The 24,483-nt window shown below is 38.4% G+C and overlaps 1 protein-coding gene across 5 annotated transcripts; it reads right to left on the bottom strand.

The window, feature by feature from the left end:
* Positions 1 to 1,133: 1,133 nt before the first annotated feature.
* Positions 1,134 to 23,618, bottom strand: LOC122080900 (mitogen-activated protein kinase kinase kinase YODA-like). Of its 5 annotated transcripts, XM_042647784.1 has the most exons (13): positions 23,336 to 23,615; positions 22,838 to 22,980; positions 21,206 to 22,022; positions 20,300 to 21,040; positions 19,738 to 19,825; positions 19,500 to 19,562; positions 13,033 to 13,193; positions 12,838 to 12,913; positions 12,362 to 12,421; positions 12,170 to 12,277; positions 11,768 to 12,007; positions 8,216 to 8,307; positions 1,134 to 2,361 (listed from the first exon to the last, which is right to left on the bottom strand). In XM_042647784.1, the coding sequence occupies exons 3-13, from the start codon at positions 21,754 to 21,756 to the stop codon at positions 1,839 to 1,841; spliced, it is 2,703 nt and encodes a 900-aa protein (XP_042503718.1). In that variant the 5' UTR covers positions 21,757 to 22,022; positions 22,838 to 22,980; positions 23,336 to 23,615; the 3' UTR covers positions 1,134 to 1,838. The 5 variants fall into 5 exon arrangements, with proteins under 5 accessions (XP_042503718.1, XP_042503717.1, XP_042503716.1 ...); XM_042647783.1 differs by having other exon boundaries at positions 22,822 to 23,615; XM_042647782.1 differs by having other exon boundaries at positions 22,838 to 23,615.
* Between the last annotated feature and the right edge of the window lie 865 nt (positions 23,619 to 24,483).

Genomic DNA, 24,483 nt, shown 5'->3' with positions numbered 1-24,483 from the left:
TGTCTGGACTCTGGACACAAGGGCACAACTAGCTAACTTTTTTTATTTTCCCTAAAATAATAATACGAAGAAAGAATGGCGTAAGTACACACCTACACAAGGGTATAAAAAGACCATGTTGCCCCCACACTGATGATGCTCCCCTACTGTTTTGATGCATGACCACACACCCCTATTGGTCCTGCGCTGGTGCAGATGTCATGCAACTAGGTATTAATCTTTTCTTTCATAAAAATATGCGCAGACATTTCCTATAGATAAATTCATTCAATTAATTATATATAAAGGATTGAGTTTCTTCCATGTACTAATATCAAATTGTATTAGGTACCGTATTGATACTTTGAGGATGGGAAAGTTTTTCAAAAGAATATTTAAAACATACCATCCCAATCTGGCCCATACTGACCGATCTGATCCGAGTTTTAGAACCACGGTAGGGTGAGGGTAACTTATATATCTGGCTACACTTATCAGGCTTTTAGCTCCTTCAAGCTTGTTCATCAGTTTTAGCCAACCAAATGAAATGTTCGAATCTTTTTACTCCTGAAATACTGAAAAGCCCATAAGTCTGCGGGGCTAGGCTATGTGTTAAGGATTCCAAGCATTAGATTTTGATTTGTACGACTTCGTAATCTGCATAAGCCCCAGAAACAGGCTTCTTAGAAGCCACTGCAGAAGCTTACCCAAACATGCACGAGGTTCCAAAGACTACAGCTATTGATAGCAAAGAGCACAGATTGAATCATGTTCAGGTATCTCAAACAACCAAACAGAGTAGCACATCCAGATCATCCTAGGAGGCGGAGGCATCTCGACATTGGTAAAACGCTGATCAGATCCGGGCTGCAAGTGAAGTCTCCGCGTTCTGTTTACTAACTGATGATGTGAGATAACAGATCTAAGAGTCTTTTATACTGAGAGCCGAACAAACAGAAAATAAGCTCCACCGAAGGAAACCCTCAATACCGTCATAGCATTGCCCCTTCCATAACCTTAGAAGAGCTAAGTTAAAGCTCGTCTATATTCTTGATTAAGGAAAATCTTTTTCAGGAATTCAGGGTCACAAATTATATGCAAATTTACCAACTAGGCTCCAGATATAAGAATTCTAGCTATGAGAAGAATTCAGGTAACATGAAGCAGACAGAGGAATGTAATTAGATTTCTTCAATTTACTGCAGTTATGATGTACATACAGCAATTAGGTAGAACAGTCTACAACCGTTAATACTGATCCAAAAATCAAGTGGTATTTAACTGAACAGGGCAAGCTTTGCAAATTCCCAACTGCTTCCCTGAAAAATCTGCACCCCAATCCAGTTTCCCATACCAAAATGCTAATCTCTTCCAACTTACTCTTCTTTTGTATGATGACTTGAAATGTACAGTTTCTTTCCGCTACCAAACATTTTTTTAACTGTATGGAACTGCTATGGCCATTTTTTAACCATATGCTCAGGAGCCTGCTCCAAGCATTTCATGTTCCTCGGAAATTGACAAAACAGACCAGTAGAAAAAGCTTGAAGACTTGAAGCACATTTCAGCAATTGCCATACGCCAAAATCAATTGAATGCAGATAGCTCAGGCATCAATAAATGAACTACGATACCAAGGTTGCTTACCATGTGGAGGAACTGAAACGAGGCCGTAATGAGAAACCTCTGCTAGCCACTTTGGCTTCCAAGGATCCAACCTTATTCCAGGATTTTCCAATCGGGGTCCTTATTGTACAAATGAGCCTTCTTTGCCACTAATATGCTTATAAATCAACTTCCAGACTCGCAAAAAGAATCATATATGCTCAGGAGCCTGCTCCAAGTGGTAGGTTATGAAGTCAGAAACCATTGGTGTGGCGTAACATTGGGGAGCCACGACCAAGGTCCGGTGATGGATTTGATTTCACGAGATCCCTCAACAGCTGCTGAGATACTCTATCAGCCAACACAGACTGACCATCATACAATTCCCTTGAATCCCCATAGGCACGCCTTCCAAACCGCTTTCCAAGAGAATCATTTTCGGATGACATTAGTTCCCGTATGACCTGAGATCCAGGCTGCATCCCCTGAAAGAGGTCAGGCCTGGGGTCATGATACGTGGAACCATTGACATATAGACCGTTTGGGGACCTTGGCATAGTTCCAAAGCCCTCATGCAAGTAAGCTGACTGCTTCAGGTGATGAAATGGAATGGCACCATTTCCTCCAGTGAGGGGTGAGGATGAACCAGAAGTGGTATGGGGACTAGATATAGGAGAAGGAGAAAACCTTCCATTCACATGTTGGGGAGATCTTGAATGGAGAATGGGGGTTCCAATGGGAGAAACTGGACATGATATGTTCCACAGCACGTTATCACTGGACATCAAAAGGGTACTCATTCAATACATGGGTCATTAATAGCTCACAACCATCTCGAATATATTTGACATGTTCTTTTGCACAGCAACTAAGAATTACTAATCAGTTGGGAAAGATTAGCAAAACCAACTCTCAGCCCACCAACACTGACTGGACTCAAAATATCAGAGACAGGGTTTGTTGGAAGCTAGCATTGGATGTCTTCTGTATGGTTCCAAATCATGGAAAGACATAAAAGTCGTTAACTGAACCAAAAGTAAATATTAAAATGATAAAAAGAGAAACATGTCATATTTGATAGTAAGCACAATCAAACGGAAAACAATTAAACTCACTAAACCTTATCTCAAATACCTGCGTTCAACTTCCTATCAGGAAGGGGGAAATATATATATATATATATATATATGGGCTCGGGATCACTGCCTGGTCGCGTGGCCACTGCGCCAGGGGACCAACTAGGGGGGCAGGGTGGTCTTTCCTGCCACATGTCTCGGCGTAGGGGCACACGACCACACACACACACAGAGGACAGGGTTTAGCAGCCAAACCTGTTTTCCACCATATCACTCTATTCCAACCCAATCACTTAAAATAGATTCACTTAATTCACCCATCTAGACAATCCCTAGGGGTGCCCAGGCATTTTTGCAACATTGGCAACCCTGCGCAGTTAGACTTGCTACACAGGAGCAGCCACATAACTGTTTGAGCTGGCTACGAATTTTCAAGTTGTGTGCACATGAGCATATTTTTCTAAAAAATTACGTGTGTGTGTGACAATTTAGGGAATCTACAATTCAGATAACAGAATTCGTCAACTGTGAGTTGACTGACTCAATGGTGATTAAGTTTTGATTGAGCAGTCATACATCCTGACTTATTCTCACCAACTGATTTGAGCATTCATGTTTATATCCCAGTGTACATAAGCATGTTAGAGCTGGCGAGCCATTTTCAAGTTATCTGAACACATTGGCATGCTTTTCTAAGAAATTACCTGACATTTTAGGGAATTCTATGATCTTGATAACAGAATTCACCGACTGTTGTTTGACTGAATCAATGGTGATTAAGTTGTGATTGAGAAGTCATACATCTTGACCGATTCTCACCAACAATGATTTGAGCAGTCATATTCATATCCCAGTGTACACATTCGAGTAAACAATCGCCTGACCAATCATTTAACTGGAATCTCAAAATGCTGGTGGTAAAAAAAACTACCCCAAAATACTGTGCCTCCATGACCAGATGAGGCTGAACCTAAGCTCTGACACCTTCATGCAGAAGTTAGGGCTATATCTAGGGCTCAGGATGACTAGATACAGGAATGCTCTAAGAAAGTGAGGGAAAAGGGAACCTAAACCAGTTAATATAGGAATTGCGTGGATTGGTTTCTTAACGATGACAAACAAGTTCAAAAAGGTTTTCAGGCTTTTCAAGTTTGGTGATCAGGTTTACGGATGTGTGATTAATGTTTGGGGTCAACGAAGGATGGAAATATCACTCCCCTCCCGTGAACTATGTCAAAATATCAACCTGACCCCACTTTTCCAAAAATATCACTCACCTCCCCTCAAATAAAAAGATTCTATCTAACGTCCCCAATCGTTTGAAATGGCTGTTAAGTCAGCTGGTTTTTTCTCATAATGCCCAAAATACCCTCCTAAACATGAAATGCCCAATATACCCTTAATGAAAAAAACCAATCTTCCACATACCATACTCTCTCGATTAGCTCCACTTCCCCTTCCCCTTTCCCGCTGAACCGAATGGAGAAGACAAGAACCTGCAATTTCTCCCATTTCTCACATTGCCGTCTTCATTGAAGCTCACACGCAGCCATTGATTCGCATAATTAAGCGATTGGAGCCCTAGGTTAGGTTATCCGAGATGGAGACTCCTGGAGAATTCACCTGCTACAGCATTACAGGCAATCGAATCGGCTTTGAAGAGGTTCTTCTTCTCGTATCGACAACTCATCATGATACTGATGGGGAGCTTGGAGGTGAAGGGGAACAGAGGTATGGTGTCTACGGATTCTACCGATGCGTTGTCGCAGATCTTCTTGGAACCCACGTATTTTCCGAGTTTGGATGCAGCAAAGACATTTCTTGGGGATTTCTTGCGTTACGATCTTGGAACTGTAAGTGCGAATGGATTGAATGGCAGAGTTCGAACAAAACATTGAAAGAGATACATCCAGAAGAACAGATTTAAGAACATATTTAAATTAAATCAATTCTTTGGTTAGCTGAAATTTGTTACACGGGGAGAATTTCCTTAAGATTCGAATTGAAATTTCCATGATGGGTATAACATCCATGAATTTTAGAAATCCTGTAAATTTGTCTTAAAGATGATTATCAGATTAACCGAAACTGAAACAGTTTGAAATTCTTTTCATTCAATAACTTCTTTGTAGTGGTGGAAGATGGAACATAGGGCAAGGATTTTTAGAAGAACAGAGCTCAGTCACCATTTACGTTTCAGTTAAAAGCTACATTTCAATTTAGGTAAAGAATCATTAAGAATATTGGGCTTCTGATTTTAAAAGCTTATCATGCTAATTAAGAACAAGTAGCACTATCTGTACTCTGTAGTCGGTACCTCAACAACCGTAAGAATCACAGGCCACAATGAATGATGAGAACTTCAGAAAATGAGAACGGATAACCTAATCTAGGGCTCCAATCGCTTCAATGAAGAAGATGATGTGAATCAATGGCTGCGTGTGAGCTTCAAGGAAGAAGACGATGTGAGAAATTGCAGGTTCTTGTCTTCTTCTCCATTTGGTTCAGTGAGAAAGGGGAAGGGAAGTGGAGCTAATTGAGAGAGTATGGTATGGGGGAAGATGGGTTTTTTCATTAAGGGTATATTGGGTATTTCATGTTTAGGAGGGTATTTTGGGCATTATGAGAAAAAACCAGCTGACTTAATAGCCATTTCAAACGGTTGGGGATGTTAGATAGAATCTTTTTATTTTGGGGGAGGTGGGTGATATTTTTGGAAAAAGTGTGGGGTCAAGTTGATATTTCAATAGTTCAGGGCAGGGGAGTGATGTTTCCTCTTTAAATTTTTTTTCCTTTTTTTTTGGGGAGGAGGGAAGGAGTCAGCTGGCTGAACATTGGGTATGGTAGTAGTAATATAGACTATAACAACAAAGAGATGGTGCTCTGTGGGAGGAAAGCACAGAGAGAGTGAAGCTCCATAGAGATAGAGAAAGCTCTCTGTGGCATAAAGAGATAAATATGTGTAGAGACACAAAGTGGATAGAGAAGATGGAGGAGGAAAAGAAGAACAAGGTGAAGAGTTACCCATACATCAAGTCACAATGATAAGGCTCTAGCAATCACACCTAGAGTGCGTATGAAACTCCATAAGCTATACATCTACTCACTATCTATCAAAAGAAAACAATACAACTCTTCAGGACCTCCTAAAAATCAATCAAAATCTTACATTGATGCTCCCATCTATTGCATCCTTCTTTATTCCTACTTCAACTTTTGATCCAATTATAAATAAGAGAAAATTGCATTGCCACCCCCTGAATTTTAGTCCTTATTTAATGCCACCCCTTGGACTTTTCGAAACACCAAAGACACCTCCTAAAAATTTAAAAATTTTTCAAATCCATCCTTGCTGTTAACCATTCCCATTAAGAGATGGAATGTGTGTTAGTTTTTGTTTAAAATGTCCAAAATACCCCCACTCAAGGTGAGTTGGACCATCTTACCCTATGCAAATCCCAACCTCTTTGCAAATCCCTCCCATTCTCTCTCGATCTAAGATTAGGTTTCCGTTCTTACCGCTGTCGTACTCTCCGAGAAGAAGCAATCTCGATCTCCATCAAAAAACCGATTCCAAGAGACAAAAAATAGTAGAGTTGGTAGAGAGAAGTATCTCACTTCTCTCTCTATTCTATAGAGTACAGACACATTCTCTTTCGTCTACTTCACCAGGGTCTTTGAATCTTTTCCTTCAGAGTCCATTAATGGCTGATTACCTTTTAAGGAAATGGTCTGAAACCCTATATTTGGTGTGAGATCTGTTTTTCTTTTTTTCACGGTAGAAAGGGGTCAAGAAGAGCAAATTGGGTTTTCCTTTTTTCACTGAATCCCCAATTCTTGGATAATTTTTCGCTGATCTTTTTCTGGTTTGAAACTGAGAGATTGGAAGGGATATGGTGTCGTCAAAGACGGCCCGATCGAGGAGATCGATGGCCTCGGGGAAGGTCGTCAATGGTGTACTGCAGCTTAAGTGTCGTGTGCCAGTGCCGTATGGTTACAAGTACCCGTTTAAATTGTCGATGAGTCGGGACTATGTGTGGTATCCTAATGTGCCTCACAAGGAATTGACGATGGAGAAGGCGGTTCAGAACTGGATTCGATTTGAAGGGGATCGATTCAAGTTCCCCGGTGGTGGTACCATGTTCCCTAATGGTGTTGATGCTTATATTGATGATATCGACGAGTTGATCAATCTCAAGGATAGATCCATTAGAACCGCCATTGATACAAGTTGTGGGGTAAGTTGTTTCTCTCTCTACATCTCTCTGGATTTTCTCTCTCTACAAGTTAATTGTCTTGATTTTTGTCGACTTGGGTCAACTCTGTTCACGTCCCCAAGATCAAATCTCAGGTTGGGTGTCGTCTTCTCCAGTACTAGAACTTTGTTTAGAGATCAAAACTTCTCTGTAGAAATGGTTGAACCGATTGTGTCTGGTTTATTACCATCCCACATTCTTCCTTAGCTTTACGTTTTGGCGATGGCGACGGCGACGGCGACGGCGGAAACGGCGAAAGCAACAGCGATGGCCACGACGACGGTGACGGCAACGGTGATGGCGATGGCAACGGCTGTAGCACAAGCTCCCTTCTCGGTTTTGTCAACCAGCCATATGTGAGTGAGTTTAGAAGAAGGGTCAAGGGTAATATGGTCCACTCACATCATATTGGGGTGTTTTGGGCATTTTAAATAAAAACTAATAGACATTCCATCACTTAACGGGGATGGCTAACAGTTGGGACGGATTTGAAATTTTTTAAATTATTAAGGGGTATTTTTTGTGTTTCAAAAAGTCCAGGGGATGACATTGAATAAAAACTAAAGTTAGGGGGTGGCAATGCAATTTTCTCTATAAATAATAAACCTAGAATAACTCAATAAAACAGTAAACTTGATCAAATAACACAAAAAGGTACCAAACAATAAACAAATTGAGCCAAATATAAATATATTCCTAAGACCTCATACAAGGATATTCAAATATTTAAAAAACTTGACCAATCAACTGATCTAGATGCTCCCATGGTTTTCATGTCCTTGTAGTAAGACTCAGTAAGGGAAAAATACTTTAGGCCCCTTCTGGTAAGGGATGGCAATGGGCTTGGTTTTGGATGGTATCACCAATACTATATGTGTCCCTCTTTATTTGGTGAGGGTTGGAATGGTATTTGAAAAAAAAAAAAACCCATGATACCTGCCATGTTACCTTGTAGGCTTGTACAATTAGGAGCCTCATGAATGTCTCCCAGAGTAGGCTTGGGTAAACCCATCATACCCGCCATGTTACCTTGTACAATTCGGAGCCCCATGAATGTCTCCCAGAGCAGGCTGTTTTTTTTTTTTTTTTTTTTTTTTTGGAACATTTTAAAAGAGGGACACGTATAGTATTGGTGATACCATCCAAAACCAAGCCTGTTGCCATCCCTTACCAGATGGGTCCTAAAGTATTTTTCCCTTACTGGGTCCAACTACAAGAATTCAGCTGCTGATCCCCACTAAAATATCCAGACCAGGAGAGATATATTTCTGAGAGAGAGAGAGAGAGAGAGAGAGAGACCTGGATGCAGCGCAAGTTCTGGTATCCCTGGACTGATGGATTGCTAGTCCTTCTGCCTCCAAGGAAGAAAGGTTTCTCACATGCCTAACACCCTGAAAGATGACCATAGATAATATCAACGGTTAATCATCCAAAATTAACCACAAAAATTTGTTCGCTTTTTATTTTTAGTTACTTTCATCATCTAAAGAAAGCCCATCAACAACCCATGTGAGTAAGCCCAGGGCCAAAGAGGGGGGGGGGGAGGGAGGTACAACAAGAAATGAACCAGCCACAAGTGGTTAGGTTCTATAGCTCTTCCGTCATTGTTCATTAAAATATTCTTCATAAAAAGCCATTCATCAAACCATTTCAATTGGAAAATGTGTGTTAAATGGAAGGTGGAACACTTCCCACCCTGCCTCCTTCATTTGCATTCTTCTGAAATATTCCATTGCACAATTGGTTGAAGCAGTTACTGAACAAGCTGGTTATTACTGTATTAACTCTAGTATGACCTCAAATAGAGCTGTTTGGAGGGCAAATATCCATGTAGCCGACCCCATTTAGTTAGGAAAAGGCTGAGTTGTTGCTGTTGTTGTTGTATTATTATTATTCTTGTTGTTGTTATGATTATTATTTGTGGATGAGTTGACAGGTTTCGTTGAAATATTAAAATGACGACCTGGTCGGTAAAACAGTTTGAGGGATGGCCCATTGCCCACTCACATAGAAGTCCTCTATGATAAGCATGGCCCTAATATGAAACTTGTGAAATTGTGAAAAAGCATTGCATTCTTGATTACTTGTTAGAAAATGAGTCCATGGGAGAAGCTTTCAGTATGATAGGGAAATAGGCCAACCTTAAGAGGTAACAACCCCAAGTGCAGTATGATTACGGTTTCGGATCACACTGCCGAACTGTTGCATGTAAAGAGCCTGGATGAAACCCTTGGTGACTCATACAGGCTTAAGCTTTTAACCTTCTATTGATACATCCTCAATCCTTTCACTCTAGAAATGATTTCCCTTTCGTTCCAAGGTCTATTTATCCTTCCAGAAGAGTCCTGAGGTGTTCTGAAAATACAGAATTTCTACTGTTTGCACAAACTTCATCAACAGATCTTGGTTCTAAGTGTGGTCCCTAGTCCCTACTTCTATAATCTTCTAGATTCTATTCTGTAAAGTAACAGTCAAGTTTGACAAATGAAAAGCACTTTCAACATAGCTCAATTCAACTAAGTCCTTCTGCCAACTAAACAATGTCAGCTGCATGGATCTTGTTTCTCCATTCAACTTTGTTTAAAGCCATGTTAGTTGTCAACCTAACTCCATTCTCATCCCTTCTTCCATGGTCAATTTTGGTCTACCCTTGGTCATTTAACTCCACTAAAATTGAATCATAGGCATAGTTGTCAAGTCGTGTTGCCTAGGCATCCAAGAGCCTTGGTCGCCTTGTTTATCAGACCATCTCCAATGCCTTGGCTCACCTAGACGCCATGACAACTATGATCATATGATCATCTTACTCTTTACCAGAGCACCAAAAATCTTCAAGAGAATACCACTGAGGTTAACACTTAACATTCATCATCCTCCCCCCCCCCCCTCCAAAAAAAAAAAAACCCCACCTTTTTTTTATTACAAATTTAGGGAAAAAAAAAGAGTGAGCTTATAATATATTATGAATATACAATATGATAAAAAATATACTAACACAATATATTTCCAAAGCTCTGTTATTAATTGCACTAATATTTGTTCCAGCTGTTGTTTTACAGTTCTATATAACTAAAAAAAAAAAAAGAATTTGTTTGTTGTGGAAATGAGTACTAAAAGAATATATTGCCAGAACAATCTGTCTACATTGCTTTTTCCTAGTTACATTGTTACGTGGAACCAAGGTTTAAAGTATCAGTATCGGGTATTGTATCCATGGTTCGAAATTTCGACCATATCGAGCCAATCCGAGACAAGATTTTGACTGGTTTCGAGTGGTATCGACCCATTTCGACTGATACTTCCCAGAAATTGACTACTTTGACCAAACAGTGCTTATAAAATGACTTCTTTCATGGGAAACAAGCTCATTTTCGCACATTTTGACCTACATCTTCCATATTTCGACTGTTTCTCTTAGGAAACGGTGGATTGAAGTAAAAAAAAAGTCAAATTTCTCTAACTCTTTGATTCTAGTCATATATTTTGCACAACCAAAGGAGATCCAAATAAAAAAGAGTACTTCGAGCAAAAAAGGCAAACAGCTTTTTTTTTTTTTTTTTTTTTTTTACAATGTAGTTATATACATAATAGAATGCTTTCAATTTTTATATATTAATTAGAGTGACCCAATCTATGAATTCACAGTGTCGAAATTATTTGTTTTAATCAAGTATTTCCATTTCCAGCATATAACTTATATGTAGACTTAGGAAATGTACAACTTCACTCAGCGTACACTAGCAAACTTGGGTCAACACCACAAGTAATATTTTAGGTATTTTTTTTATGAAACTAATTCATAAAATAGGTTAGAAATGTCAAAAATAGGATGTACACGAAAAATCAGTAAAAAAAAAAAAAAGAGCAAATTTCACTCCCCTCCCCTAAAGTTTCCATTTATTACACTCCCCTTTCCTTCAAAGTTTAAAATTACATAACGCTCCCTTTGATGTTGTAGATTCTATCAATTGTACCCATGCCGTGAGCTGCCCACCATGAAGTGATGACCCAAGATGTAGAATTTCATTTTAAACCCCAAAATACCCTTATCTTAAAGTGAGATTACATGTTTGCCCTTACCAAGTTTCATCTTCTTCCTCTTCCTCCCTAAAGGCGATTTTGGTCTTAGGGTTTTGAAGCTCAATGCGTCTCCCTCTGAGTCCATTGCAAATCGGTGTGCCTTCCGCTTCAAAGAAAGAACATGTGAATTGCACCTAGTATCTTCTCCAATGAAGAGTATAAGTTTCACCATCTACTACACTTCGAATCTAGATATGCACGGAGCTTGTCTCTGAAAGCTTGTCCAGCAACTCCAGCTTGCTATCGATATCATCGATTTTGATTTTCAATTTGTGAAGAATTATAATTTGGAGGATGAACCACATGACCAGCTGAAGAACATCGTGACCGTCATCTGGGGTTGGATTGTCGAGGGTTGAATAGCAATCATTACCTAACTAAGAGCTAGTCTCCAAGTAGGACTAGACATACATAATAGAAGTTGGACTCCAAATAGAACTAGACTAGAACTCCAACATGGAGTAGGAGACTACTAATCATTAACTAAAAGCCTCTAATGGGCAAGATACAATCGATGGGCCTGATTTATTAAAGCAATTAATTAGATACTTCAAGTAATAATCGATGAGCCCAATGGGCCCCTATTTCTAATTAATCACTTAGCCACTTAAGTGGCTTATGGTGAAATCGGTAGGCCCCTTTGGGCTGGGCCTTTCTTCCTGTGATGGATCCTCCCAAAGTGGGGATCTACATGACTACATCAGTCACAAGTGATAAACATGGCAGCAACAAGTATACAAGACATAACAAAGGCAAGAAGTATATCCATACCAGAGTTCTCGTTCCATCAGTAATTCTAGGCAGTATTTCTGTAGGCTCAGAGGCCAAAATGGGTTTCCCCAAAGCTGCAGCACTTTTTACAAAAGGATGCTCCAAAAGCTGAGCAGCTGTAGGACGATGTACCGGATTGCGTTGCAAACACTGCCTGACAAAATCCTTCCCCTCATCTGAGAGATGATCAGGGATTGCTGGAAGCTCTTTACTGTTCCCAATCTTAAACATGGCAACAACCTTTTAACCAGAACAGAGAAGAAATATCAGTATAAGAAGCCAACAAAGTGAATATATATGTTAGTTATACAAAAAAACAACTAAAATTTGGCAAATTTATGACGAACTACAAGATATATAAAAGATTTCAAAATCTTCCAGTATTGATATTAAACTACTGACCCCTTCATACTGGCCCCAAGGTGGTTTTGTTGTAGCCATCTCAAGAACAGTACATCCAAGACTCCATATATCAACCGCAAGATTGCAGCCATTTGAATTCGTTATAACCTGAATGAACAATTCAAATGAGAGATGCTACTCTAACGTGTTGTAAGCTACCAGAAATGGGTAATAAACTAAAAATATACTGACCTCAGGTGCCATCCAGTAAGGGCTTCCCTTGAAAGATAAGGGGCACGATTGCCCACTAATCTGCAATTGTGATAAAAATATTGAGATTTTTCTTAACCAGAATGTCCAACAACCCATACGACATAAGACATTGAGCACTCAAGTTTGTGCATAAACATGCACCAAAATTGGAAACAAAGTAACGAGGAAAGACCCCAACAAGCCACAACCATAGCTTTTGCTCATTACAAATTCCTTCTCATCCAGTGGTTAGTGGTTGATAATCATTTGAGATTTCACGAATGTTAGATTTCATCCAGGGGACCAGGAACGCTTTCAACCCTTGGGGAAACAGAAATATTTTGCTAATTTTGACAAGTTTTGTTTAAAATTTCAAACATTGGATTTTCCTACATAATGAGATTTAGGAATGACAGTGAATATAGACTGAATACTAAATAGAGAGGAAAAAAAAAAGAGGAGAGAAGAAATATTACATGCTTTGCCATCCCAAAATCTGCCAATTTCACACGTCCATTGGGGTCTACAAGTATATTTGCTCCTTTAATATCCCTGTACAGAAAATAGAGCTGATATGTAAAGACAGACAACTTGCACAATAGTCACTGAAAGCGGTAACAACAACCATATCTTACATAACCAAACCAACAGAAAGTGGCAACTATACCAACCTATGGACAGTATTCTTAGCATGCAAATATGCAAGGCCTGAAAGAATTTGCTGAGTATAACTGCGAATTGCCAGTTCACCAAACTGCCCATATTCTTGAAGCAGCTTATGGATGGAGCCACCCGACACATACTCTAAGTATATGTACAGTTTGTCATCAACCTGTTCAAGAAAAAGGTTTCAAAGATCATTAATTAAAGACAAAACAAAAATAGATAGGAACTCATACAAACAATTACCGGTGATAAAAATAATAAACAAAAGTGAGTCAGTATCAAATATACTGTTCTAATAAAGGAAAGGTCCAAGACTCCAAGTAATTTATCGAAAAAAGGAAGGTTCAAATCGTGACTTTTGACATAGCATCGTAGTTGATAACAGGCAAGCAACCACATATGTAGTTCCTGTTTTAATAGTGCAAGAAATAATAAGGAAAAAGATGAGATGAATTGAACATTCAACCCACCAACAACCCAAAAGAAACTGATAAAGGAATCCACCCAAAACACATATTTCAATATTGACTCAAGTTTTTTATACAACTCAGCCTTTTCCCAACTAAATGGGTTGGCTACATGGATCTGTCAAAGAAAAAGATAAAAGGAAGAAGAAAGAAAAGGGGAAAGGATAAAGAAAAGAAACCAGGCAATGCAACACCTCTAGGCCATGCCACCTTAACATAGTCGGCAACATGGAACATTGCCCTCCAAACAGCTCTATTTGATGTCATACAAGACCTAGCTTTTGCATGTCTTCCCTTACCAACTCATCAATGATCATTTTAGGCCTGCCTCTAGCTCTTCTAGCTCTTTCCAACTAGATTCGGTCACTCCTCTGTACTAGAGCATTCCAAGGCCTCCTTTCAACATGGCCATACCACCTTAAGCAGCATTTTCCGAGCTTGTCCTTAATCGGGGCCACTCCCAACTCAGATCTGACCATGTCATTCCTCACTCTCTCTCATAGTTCTGCCACACATTGATGGGGTAGGCCTTAGGGAAGAGAGAGGAAATTAGAATAGTAGGGGAAGGAAGGGATTACATAATTAGATATTGCACAAATCCAACCAGCGAGGGAGAGAAATCGCATAAAGAACAGGGAGGGGAAGAATCACTCACAGCTCGAAGGCTCTCAAACATTCACTCAATTCATTATTCTTCAAATCTGTCTAATTAGAGTACATTAACTCCTCTATATAAAGAGGGCAGATTAGCAGTCACAACCTAACTAGGAATTAGACTCCAAGTAGGACTAGACATTACATAATAGGAGTTGGACTCCAAATAGGACTAGGCTAGAACTCTAACATGGAGTAGATAACTAATTAGTCATTCATTAACGAGGAAACTTAAACTGACTCAAACTGAAATAACAAAGGGAATAGATTCAAAATATGACTCTTAACTAAACTAATGAATTAAATCCCGTTTTCCTACTTTCTACCCATATTTTAGGTCCATTAAAGTGGTTCATTACAAAGAGAACCCATCGGATCAAAAGCCCAAAACATACATAACCCAACCCAAGGCTTATTTGCAATAAAATAAGCCCATTAAGTGACTTATCTACATCACACATCCATCCAACATCCACATCTTGCTACACTCAACTTATCTAAGTTATGCTTCTTGACTACCCAACATTCCACCCTATACAACATAGCCGGTCTTTCGACTGTCCTGTAAAATTTTCTTTCAAGCTTGAGAGGAATATGTCGATCACACAACACTCTAGATGCACCTCTTCACTTCATCCATCCTGCTTTAACTTTGTGAAAAACATCATCATCACCATCCTTGTTAATAATTAGACCCCAAATATCTTAAACAGTCTCTTTGTGGAATCTCTCTCCTGAAGTTTCACCATTTCAGTGTCTGTCCTTGAGCTACTAAAGTTACACACCATATACTCCGTCTTCGTTTTAATTATCTTAAGACATCTTGATTCCAAGGTAGATCTCCATAACTCCAACTTATCATTAATACTTGGACTCTATGTTTTTTGTGTTCAACCAAAAATGCAAAAATCGCAACTAAAGACAAAGAAGTGCACTCTTTCAAACTTAAAATGCTACCAAGAAGCTTGGAGATGAAAATTGAAAAACCACAATAGCTAGCAACCCAGAAACAATTCAACAGATAAAAGTATAAGATGTGTGAATTGCAATATATCAACCAAAAGAAAGAAACATTAGAACTAATTACGGCAAAAAGACAACACTGCCACATCCCAATTTTTAGAACAAACATTGACATAGTGAAACCCTCCAAAATTTGGTCTAGGATGGAGATGTATCGCAGGATAGCTCTTGGCCCCATTGCTATTAGTGACTCCATGTCTCCATCGTTGTTCAAATGAAAGAAATTATCAAAGGCTTCACGTTTTCTCTTTCACAAGGATAGATGAAGGTGGAGGTTGAAGGTGACTCGTCATTGGTGATTGGATGGGTTTCTCACAGGATACTCAGCCTTGACAATAATCTCATCGACATAAAAAGCCAGATTGTTGAGTGATTAGGAATCTTCTCATTTTTTTTCCTTGGAGGAAGATATCAGTTAATTCAATGGCTGATAAGCTCGCTAGGGGTGGGGTTAATAGGAAATATTTGTAGTTGGGTCATTACCCTATTGAGTAATCTTGTTCAAGGCCCTAGGTATCAGCGTCTTGTTGTATTATATGTTTTATATTCCTTGCATTTTATTTCAGCAATAAAAAACATTTGTTATCTATCCGGGGGGCTTAAAATGAATAATAAGAATAATAAATGAACTTCCCCGAACTTCTGATGAATATGGACATTAGCTATTTCTGGGTGGCATCTGACAGAACCATGGTTTAGCTCCGCCAGTGTTTGTTGCCCGTCCCAAGCCCAAATAAAGGAGAGTTGATGCATCAAGGAGACAACCGACACTGGAAGAAAAACCCTAGCCAAACCCTTTTACATGGATTCTACAACCTCATATTATAAATGTTGTGCTAGGGCATTCCCCACAGAATCAGTGACGAGCTACACTACGACCCGGGTGTAGTGAAAAATGGGCAAGGGTTAGCTAGGGCATCCCCTGTACGCGATGCGCCGCGTTGGAACTTGGATGCGGTGACAAGTAGGCAAGGGTTCTTGCACCATGGACGAGTGCAAGTAAAGAAGCTAATCCAAAAGCATAGGATTATATTAGCATCTTGGAATATTGGATCTCTAATGGGTAAGAGTCGAGAATTGATAGGTGTTACAAAGAGAAGAATGATTAATATAGCCTATACTCAAGAGACTAGATGGAAGGGTAAAAAAACGAAGGAGTTGGACAACTTTAAACTTTGGTATACAGGGGATAAAAGTAATTGAAGTGGAGTGGGTATAATAGTGGATAAAGATTTAAAGAATGATGTGGTGGATGTTAAAAGATTCGGAGATAAGTGTATATCCATCAAGCTTGTGTTGGAGAACGAGGTTTCAATATAATTAGCGCTTACGCACCTCAAATAGGATTGGATGAAAGTGGTAAGTAATAATTTTGGGAACAAATGGTTTGATTAGTGCAAGGTTTTAGTCAAGGAGAAAAGATTATAATCGGGGGTTAACCGAATGGACATGTTGTGTAAGATCCTAGAAGCTACGAAGAGTGTACATGGAAGATATGATTTTGGAGAGAGGGATGAGGAGGGGATCTCAATTTTAGAGTTTGCTACGGCTTATGATCTATCTATTATAAATACTTACTTTAAAAAGAGAGGACCATTTAGTTACCTTCAAAAGTGGGTATCACAGTAGCCAACTAGATTTCTTCCTAACTAGAAGGTCCGATAGATTGTTATGTCAAGACTATAAGGTTATACCAAGTGAAAGCCTACCACACAACATAGATTAAAAATCATGGATATGTGCCTCACTACGCAGAATCGTAACAAAGGTGAGCTTATTTGCCCTGTGATAAGGTGGTAGAGCTTAAAGGGAGATACTTTGAAATCATTTACTAATAAAGTGGTCAAACAAGGAAAATGGGACTTTGAGGGAGACACTAATACGATGTGGAACGAGATGACTACTTGTATGAAAAAGGTTGCAAAGATGTCCTAGGTGAATTAAAAGAAAAATGACATTCCTCTAGGGAGAGTTGGTGGTGGGATAATGAAGTTTAAGCAGTTATTAAGACTAATAAAGCTAGTTTAAGACGTGACAAAGGACTAAGGATGTAAAAGATCTAACAAGTATAAATTTTCCAAAAATGAAGCTAAGAAGATTGTGGGAAAAGCAAGAGCGAAGAAATAAGAGGTTTTTTTTTTGGTGAATAAAGAATTCATTACCAATGAGAAGAACAAAGACAACCCCAAAAGGAGAGGGAAAGAAAAGAGAAACAAGAAAATTCAAAAAATCCTAAACCTAATTAGAGGATCTTTATAACAATCTGAGCACAAAAAAAGAGAAAAAGTTATGTATAAGATGGCTAAAATGAGGGAAATGAAGAATAGAGATCCTGACCATGTTAGATGTATTAAAAGATAAGATTGTAAAGCACTAACAAGGGATGAAAACATATAGAAGAGATGAAAAGTTTACTTCTGCAACTTACTAAATAAAGACACTTCGAGTAATAGTGTCCCGGAATACTGCATTACCTATCAAGACACCACATGTTGTAGAGATATACGAAAAATCAGGGTGTCTAAAGTAACAAGAAGCTTTAAAGAGGATGAAAGTAGACAAGGTACAATACCCAAATGAGATCCCAATAAAAGCGTGGAAGCACTTAGGAATTTGTGATTTATCTTGGCTAATCAAGTTGTTTAATAAGATTATGTGCATAAAGGAAATGTCAGATTACTGAAGGGGAAAAATTGTGGTTTTGATTTACAAAAATAAAGGTGATGTTTAAAGCTACAATAACTGTAGAGGCATAAGTTCTTACTATGAAATTATGGGAGATGGTTATTAAACACCTACCTGAGAAAAGAAACTATTGTTACAGAGAACCAATTTGGTTTTATGCTAAGAAGATCCATGGTAGAAGCCATACTTAAGAGACTCATGAAAAGATTTAGAGATTGAAAGAAGGATATCTCCATGTGGTGTTTATTGAACCAGAAAAAACTTATGACAGAGTACCTAGAGAGTTAATCTAGCAAGTACTAGAGAAGAAAAGTGTTTCAAGTAAATATGTGAGCATAATTAAAGATATGACTGATGGTGTATTGACTAGTGTAAGAATTGTGGGAGGGTCAAGGCATTGCATTCCCAATTACAATTGGCTTACATCAACGAAGAGCTTTAAGACCCTATCTATTTGCACTTATCATTGATGAATTAAGAATAGACATTCAAGATGAGTTTTCTTAGTGTATGCTTTTTGTTGATGATGAGGTTATGATGGATGAGACAAAAGAAGGATCAATGCCAAGTTAGAGTTATGGAGATCAACCTTGGAATCAAAAGGTTTCTAGTAAGTAAAACGGAAGAGTATATGATGTGTAACTTTACTTACACAAGGTTACACAAGGATGGATAATGAGGTAGTGAAATTTGATGAGGGAGCTTCCGCAAAGTGATTATTTAGGTATTTGGGCTTTATCATAAATAAAGAAGGTGATATAGAAGATGATGTTTCACATAAAATCGAAATAGGATGGATGAAGTGAAGAGATGCATCCGAAGTGTTGTGTGATTGACGTATTATTTTAAAACTTAAAGGAATTTTATAAGACAGTCATATGACCAGTTATGATATATGGTGCGAATTGTTGGGTAGTTAAAAAGCATTATGTAGATAAACTCAATGTACTTGAGATAGGGATGTTGAGATGGATAAGTGGTAAAACTAGGAAGGATAAAGGAATGATCATATTAGATCTAGATTGCGAGTAGCTCCAACAAATGATAAGATATGAGAAAGTTGTTTAAGATGGCATGACCATGTTCAATAAAAGCCTTTGGATGCTCCAATATGGAGTGATTTGATTCAGCTTGAAGGATCTAAAAGAGTTAGGGGCAAACCTAAAATGACCTTAGGATAAGTGGTAAGAAAAGACATACATAGCTCAGGCCTTGTATAAAGTATGACGTGGAATAGAGCTGATTGGAGGGCAACAATCCATGTAGCCGACCCTATTTAGTTGGGATAAGGCTGAGTTGTTATAGTTGTTGTTGTTGTTGTTGCTGTTGTAATATCTGACATAACCATGGTTTAAAAGACACAAAGAGTAGTTCCCAAAAGCAATCTTGACTTTGATCCACTACTTTTGAAGGGAGAAGTAACAACATTCATCAACCCCCCCCCACCCCAAAAAAAATGAATATATAAAGAAGAAGAGGACAAAAACCAAAACTTCTAAGTAGTATTAATTTGTTGAGCAAATAGTGAAAACAAGAGAGATTTTCTAGATGACAATACCATTAAAGAGACAACATCAAGCTTCTACAAATAATTAACTACAGCAAAAGCATTTTGAACAGTCCAGAACTGACAGAATGCTTACCGTCTCAGAACCATAATACTGCACTATATTTGGATGCCACAAGCGACTCAGTAGAGCAATTTCCTGTGATAATAAACCATAAAGACTGAGAAGTTCTCTTTCAAACTAAAAAATATAGTAAAATTAATGTTGGGGTAAAATAGCAAACTTCAGAATTCAGAGTACAGACCAGAAACCTCCTGTCAAATCTATTATAGGGAAAATTCAATAAAGGTTATAAAAAATTAGAAAACCTTACTTGCCCCAACTGCTTGGCACTTTCCTTCGACTTCGCATCATCTGAAAATAGGGTAACCTCCTTCATAGCACACATTTCACCACTTTCACTAAAAAAATAGCAACAGAACAATAACAGAAATGTTTCAATGAGAATCACTTTTTGAGAATAACAGAAATATGAAATGGCTTATCCTTAAAATCAGGGCAATTGCATTCAATCAAAATTGCAATGACTTTAAACAGTCTCAGACTCGTTATTAGGCCAATAACCAAATTATATAATGATGAAATCAACCAAAAAATAAATAAATAAGTGCATGAACAATCTCTTTTTTCTAAAACTATACATGAATTGCCTGATAATCAATAAAGTGACTAAAGTATTCAACCGTTAGCTACTTGCAAAACTGAGAAGCAGGCAGAAGGCAAACAGTAATATCTTGTCCATAATGCTCGTGTAAATTTAATGGATGCATGCATTCAAGCTTGCAAGTGTAAGTGTGAGTGCATGCAAGTGTGTACATGTGTGTGTGTGTGTGTGTGTGCGCGCACACAAGCATTCAACTTCTTCAGACACAAACCTGTTAAAGCCTTCAAAAACATGTCCAAAAGCGCCTCCCCCCAGTAGCTTTCCTTTCTTCCAACACAAACCAGGACTTGTTGGATTCTCTTCCCTTCCAGGACTTCGTGAAAGTGAGGAGGACACTGTTGGAGGCGAACTTGACGTAGGGAAAGGGGAAGAACTAGGAATAGTTATAGGAGGGAGCGGCAGCCGGTGGCTTTGTTTCCCATCCTCCTGCCAGCCTGTTGATGTTTCTATGGATGCCCCTAAAGCCCGTGGATGCACAGGAGTGACAGCACCACTATGTATCCTGGAGCTAGGACCAGGACTTGCCATTCTGGGGCTAGGTATTGGAGAACACTCAGGGCTTCCCCTGCTGTGCTGCCAAAATAACTGTCCTGACATATCTCCTCCCATCGAATTATGTCCAGAATTATGACCTGAACCTGGACTCGAGCTATGACCAGATCCAAGTAATGAAACATCTGGATAAGCTTTTCCTGCCCAGAAGGCAGAGCTAGTAATCTGATCGGTGCCAAATGCTCTTACAGGACTTTTTGAAGGGCTTGACATCGAACTGTCTGGAGCACTTCCGAAAGCACCATGGGGAGGAATCTGTAAATTTGGCGCATAATTGCTTAATGGTCCCCATTTAGGTGATGCAGAGAGTATCTGACTGTTGAACAATAGATTAGTTGGCTTCAGCACTTCTCTTGAGTTCTTTGGAGTACGGATAGGGGAATGTTCCCTGTGCATTGTGCTTCAGTAAGACAAGACAACTTTCTTTAGGATTTATAGAAAAATCAAAAGGAAGAATATAAATTGTAAAAGAAAAAAAAAAAATCTCATACGGAAGGAAGAGATATTCCATCATAATAACCGGAGGAACCAACATAATATGCCACCAGTTCATATGCAAGCTCACCTGGATGGACTGTTCACTGTTCTGGTCCCACTTTCATAGTCAGTTGTCTGTGGGCTAAGAAGCCGTGAGTCGACTGGATCATCACTATCAATTGAACTATCACTAGAAACAGATGCAGAGGCCAAATCTCCATCAACATCCGTTAAATCTGTCCTGTGTGGGATACAACCAGGTTTTGGGAGTGGCAAACACGACAATGGCTTAGAGCATTGTTCCAATCTTATTTTTGTAGATATACTGATTCCAGAATCTGTCCGTTCTACACTTGCAGGGTGTAACCCTGGAAGAGGAAGAGGTTGTGCTTGAGGCCTTTCTGCAAAACTTTGGCACCGTGATACTTCTGTGGAGGGGGGTGGTGATCTTGATGCAGCACAGGATCGAGATCCTATTTCAAAACTTGTATCACTACTCCGTCTACGAGATCCACTTGTTCTAATATTGCCCTTCTCTTCGGATGGAATCTTAAATTTTCGGTGTAATGTATCAATAAAACTTTCCTTGTTCAATTTCTTTACTTCTTTGGATGAAGACTTTCCCCACCATGAAGGCATATTTCAGGTTAAAAATAATTATAGAAATGACGAGAGATTCATCAATTTAATACTCAACTGATAGCAGTAAGTTACAAAATTATCTATAAATTATGTATCACCAGATCAAATATGAACCTTCAAGATGATTAGAAGGACCAATTGTTTACATCTAAAGACCTTCTCATCAAAAGAGTTTTTTGTTTTGGTGGCAACACCAACCAATTCAGATTTGAAACAAGCACGGTTAAGAGTTTAGCTGAGAAAGAACATGTGTCAATAAGAACCTGTGAAAAGAGAGTCGTTGTTAGCTTGATAAAAAATAAGATTTCATACATTGAATAGCTGCTCATACTATTTTTAACCATGCGAGGAATGCACAATCAAAGTTCTACCAGCAACCATCAGAAAAACAATATGTGGCAAAACTATGCAATGCAGTTATAGACAGGGTTAGAGAATGGGTTATTTTGAAATTACTACTGTCGATTAGAAGATTCAGTCAGCTTCCTTGTTTACATCTACTTTTAAGTTTCTTTGTCGGAATTGATTACAAACTTCATAGAAATTTGACCCGCATCCTTATTGGAGGGAGCCAACATTTGCTAGGATAAAATATAACCACATGATTCCAACAGGAACGTTTCTGTTGACTTTACCAAGATAAAAACAATATTTCTATTATGAAATCATAACCTTCACAATTGAAACAGGGTGAAATATAGAAATCAGAAAAATATAATTATAAAAGGTGAGAACATAACAAGATGTAGCTGTGGAAGGAGAACGGTGACATTTGAATTAGACGTAAGGCCACATATAGTATGGCCTACTAATAAATTATGCTAGCATGATTTATAAATGAAGTACGAACATGATTGGTATCTTTTGGTTTCATTTAGTTACAAGCAATGCTTCAGTTGGCTGCTGGCATTCTAAAAAAACCTGTGCACTAAACCTTTTAAATACATAGCCAAAAATTCACTGTTTCGACCTCAAATAGACACATGGCATAAATAGGTTTATCGTTTTCCACAATTAGATGACAGTGGATCAAAGGAGACAACATGTGAATTCCATACTAACCTAAGAAGAAACATACCTCCGCAGATAATTTCGTTGACGACGAAGATATAGTTGTTATTCAAAATCTTCCCGAACCATCAAAGGACTTGACAATGGGATGATCTTCCAATATTTTATTTTGAAATGCCACAGACCATGTTAAACTTCAAAGCCTATCTCCTATGAAAATGAATTGTAATTCTAAGCTCAGTAATGAGATCTCTCCAGTTCCATAATCAACTCACACAGACGAAACCAGATAAATCCCACCAAGATGACAAAATCTACCGAAATTTCAGAATTGTTTCAATATAATCCGTTTCAAACCCATATATCACAGAGCCTAATTTCTTGGTTGCGGCTATCAAATTAGGAAACCAACACACCAGACTGCTGCATAATCCACTCAATCATCACAACTAAAAATAAACTCAATATTGTAACACAGATCTACGAATTCAACCCTTCTTCCTAAATTATAAATTAAAGGAAGAAGATAATGTGACTGCAATTAGAAGGAATTTACTCCACAGACCTCAAGTATTCAGCAACTCAAAATCCCCACTTCCTGGATTTGAGTCGATCCCATAAAAAGGAAAAAAGAAAACCCTGTGAGCATAAGCAGTACAGGTAAAGGAAAATGAGGATTGAGGAATTAGAGAATTTCGAAGGTCGGTTTAGGGAGACAGCGAAGTTAAAAAAAATATGACAGCGAAAAGGAAATGGCGAGACGAAGAAGCATCAAATTAAGAAATAGGGACAGAAGAGAAGAGAAGTGAGATGAGAACTCCCTGTGGAGCTGTGTTTTGTTAATGACCTTTTTTTCGTATTAAAAAACATGATAAAATGATTTATTAAAAATATAATTTTATTTGACACGAAAAACTAGGGATAAAAATTCTCCGTAATTCCTTATCCGCATAATACTGTGCAATATCCCATTCAGATGGTGATACATGAATAAAGTGGTTTGAATGGCTCAGATTAATCCTACATTGATCTAACCTCTTCAACTCACTAGTTTGGAGTTAGATCAATATAGGAATAATCTGAACCATTCAAACCATTTTGTCCACGTGTCACCCTCTCAAGGGGGTATTGAACAAAATTGTACAAGATTATAATGGCAGACGATTTTTATCCAAAAACTAGAGGATGAACAAAACTAATATAACTTACGATCTACGCAATTTTTTATTACAAAACTTAAAATAGAAAATAGAATCCGGTGAAAGTGAAGTGGATTCCCATTTCATACATGCTGGCTACAAGGGCTTGACATATGAGGAAAGAGTTCGTTGGAGTGAATTCCTTTGTAGTGTAATAGGGCATCTGGTGCATATCCGATAATAAAAAAAGTTTAAGTACGGAATTTAAGATGGTGTTTCTGAATGTTGGATGCACACTAGAGTTCTAGATGCCCTGTTATAGCATAGAAGATCCGAGTCCATAGCTCGTTTATATATTTTAAAATTTTATATTAATAAAAGAAAATAAGTTACCCTACAGAAACGGAGGAGATTGATTTCATTGTGTTTTGCAATTTCCTTCTTATAACACCTCTCTCACTCCATTGCTTGTACACTCTGTTCTGAGATGTTGCATGTACAAAATAATTCGATTGAAAAACAAAACATGACAGATGCAAGAGACGAAGCTCGAGAATATCATCTCTCTTAGTTC

The sequence above is a fragment of the Macadamia integrifolia genome, chromosome 6 (assembly GCF_013358625.1).
Source record: "Macadamia integrifolia cultivar HAES 741 chromosome 6, SCU_Mint_v3, whole genome shotgun sequence".
Classification (NCBI taxonomy): domain Eukaryota; kingdom Viridiplantae; phylum Streptophyta; class Magnoliopsida; order Proteales; family Proteaceae; genus Macadamia; species Macadamia integrifolia.
The sequence above is the reverse complement of the archived record's forward strand: the minus strand, read 5'-3'. Positions and strand labels throughout refer to the sequence as shown.

Excerpts from the sequence above, each read along its gene's own strand:
- LOC122080900 (XM_042647783.1), bottom strand. The coding sequence starts at position 21,756 with ATGCCTTCATGGTGGGGAAAGTCTTCATCCAAAGAAGTAAAGAAATTG. Across the intron at positions 12,914-13,032 it reads GCTAAGAATACTGTCCATAG|GGATATTAAAGGAGCAAATA; the intron begins GTTGGTATAGTT and ends TTTTCTGTACAG. Across the intron at positions 8,308-11,767 it reads CTGATGGAACGAGAACTCTG|GGTGTTAGGCATGTGAGAAA; the intron begins GTATGGATATAC and ends GTCATCTTTCAG.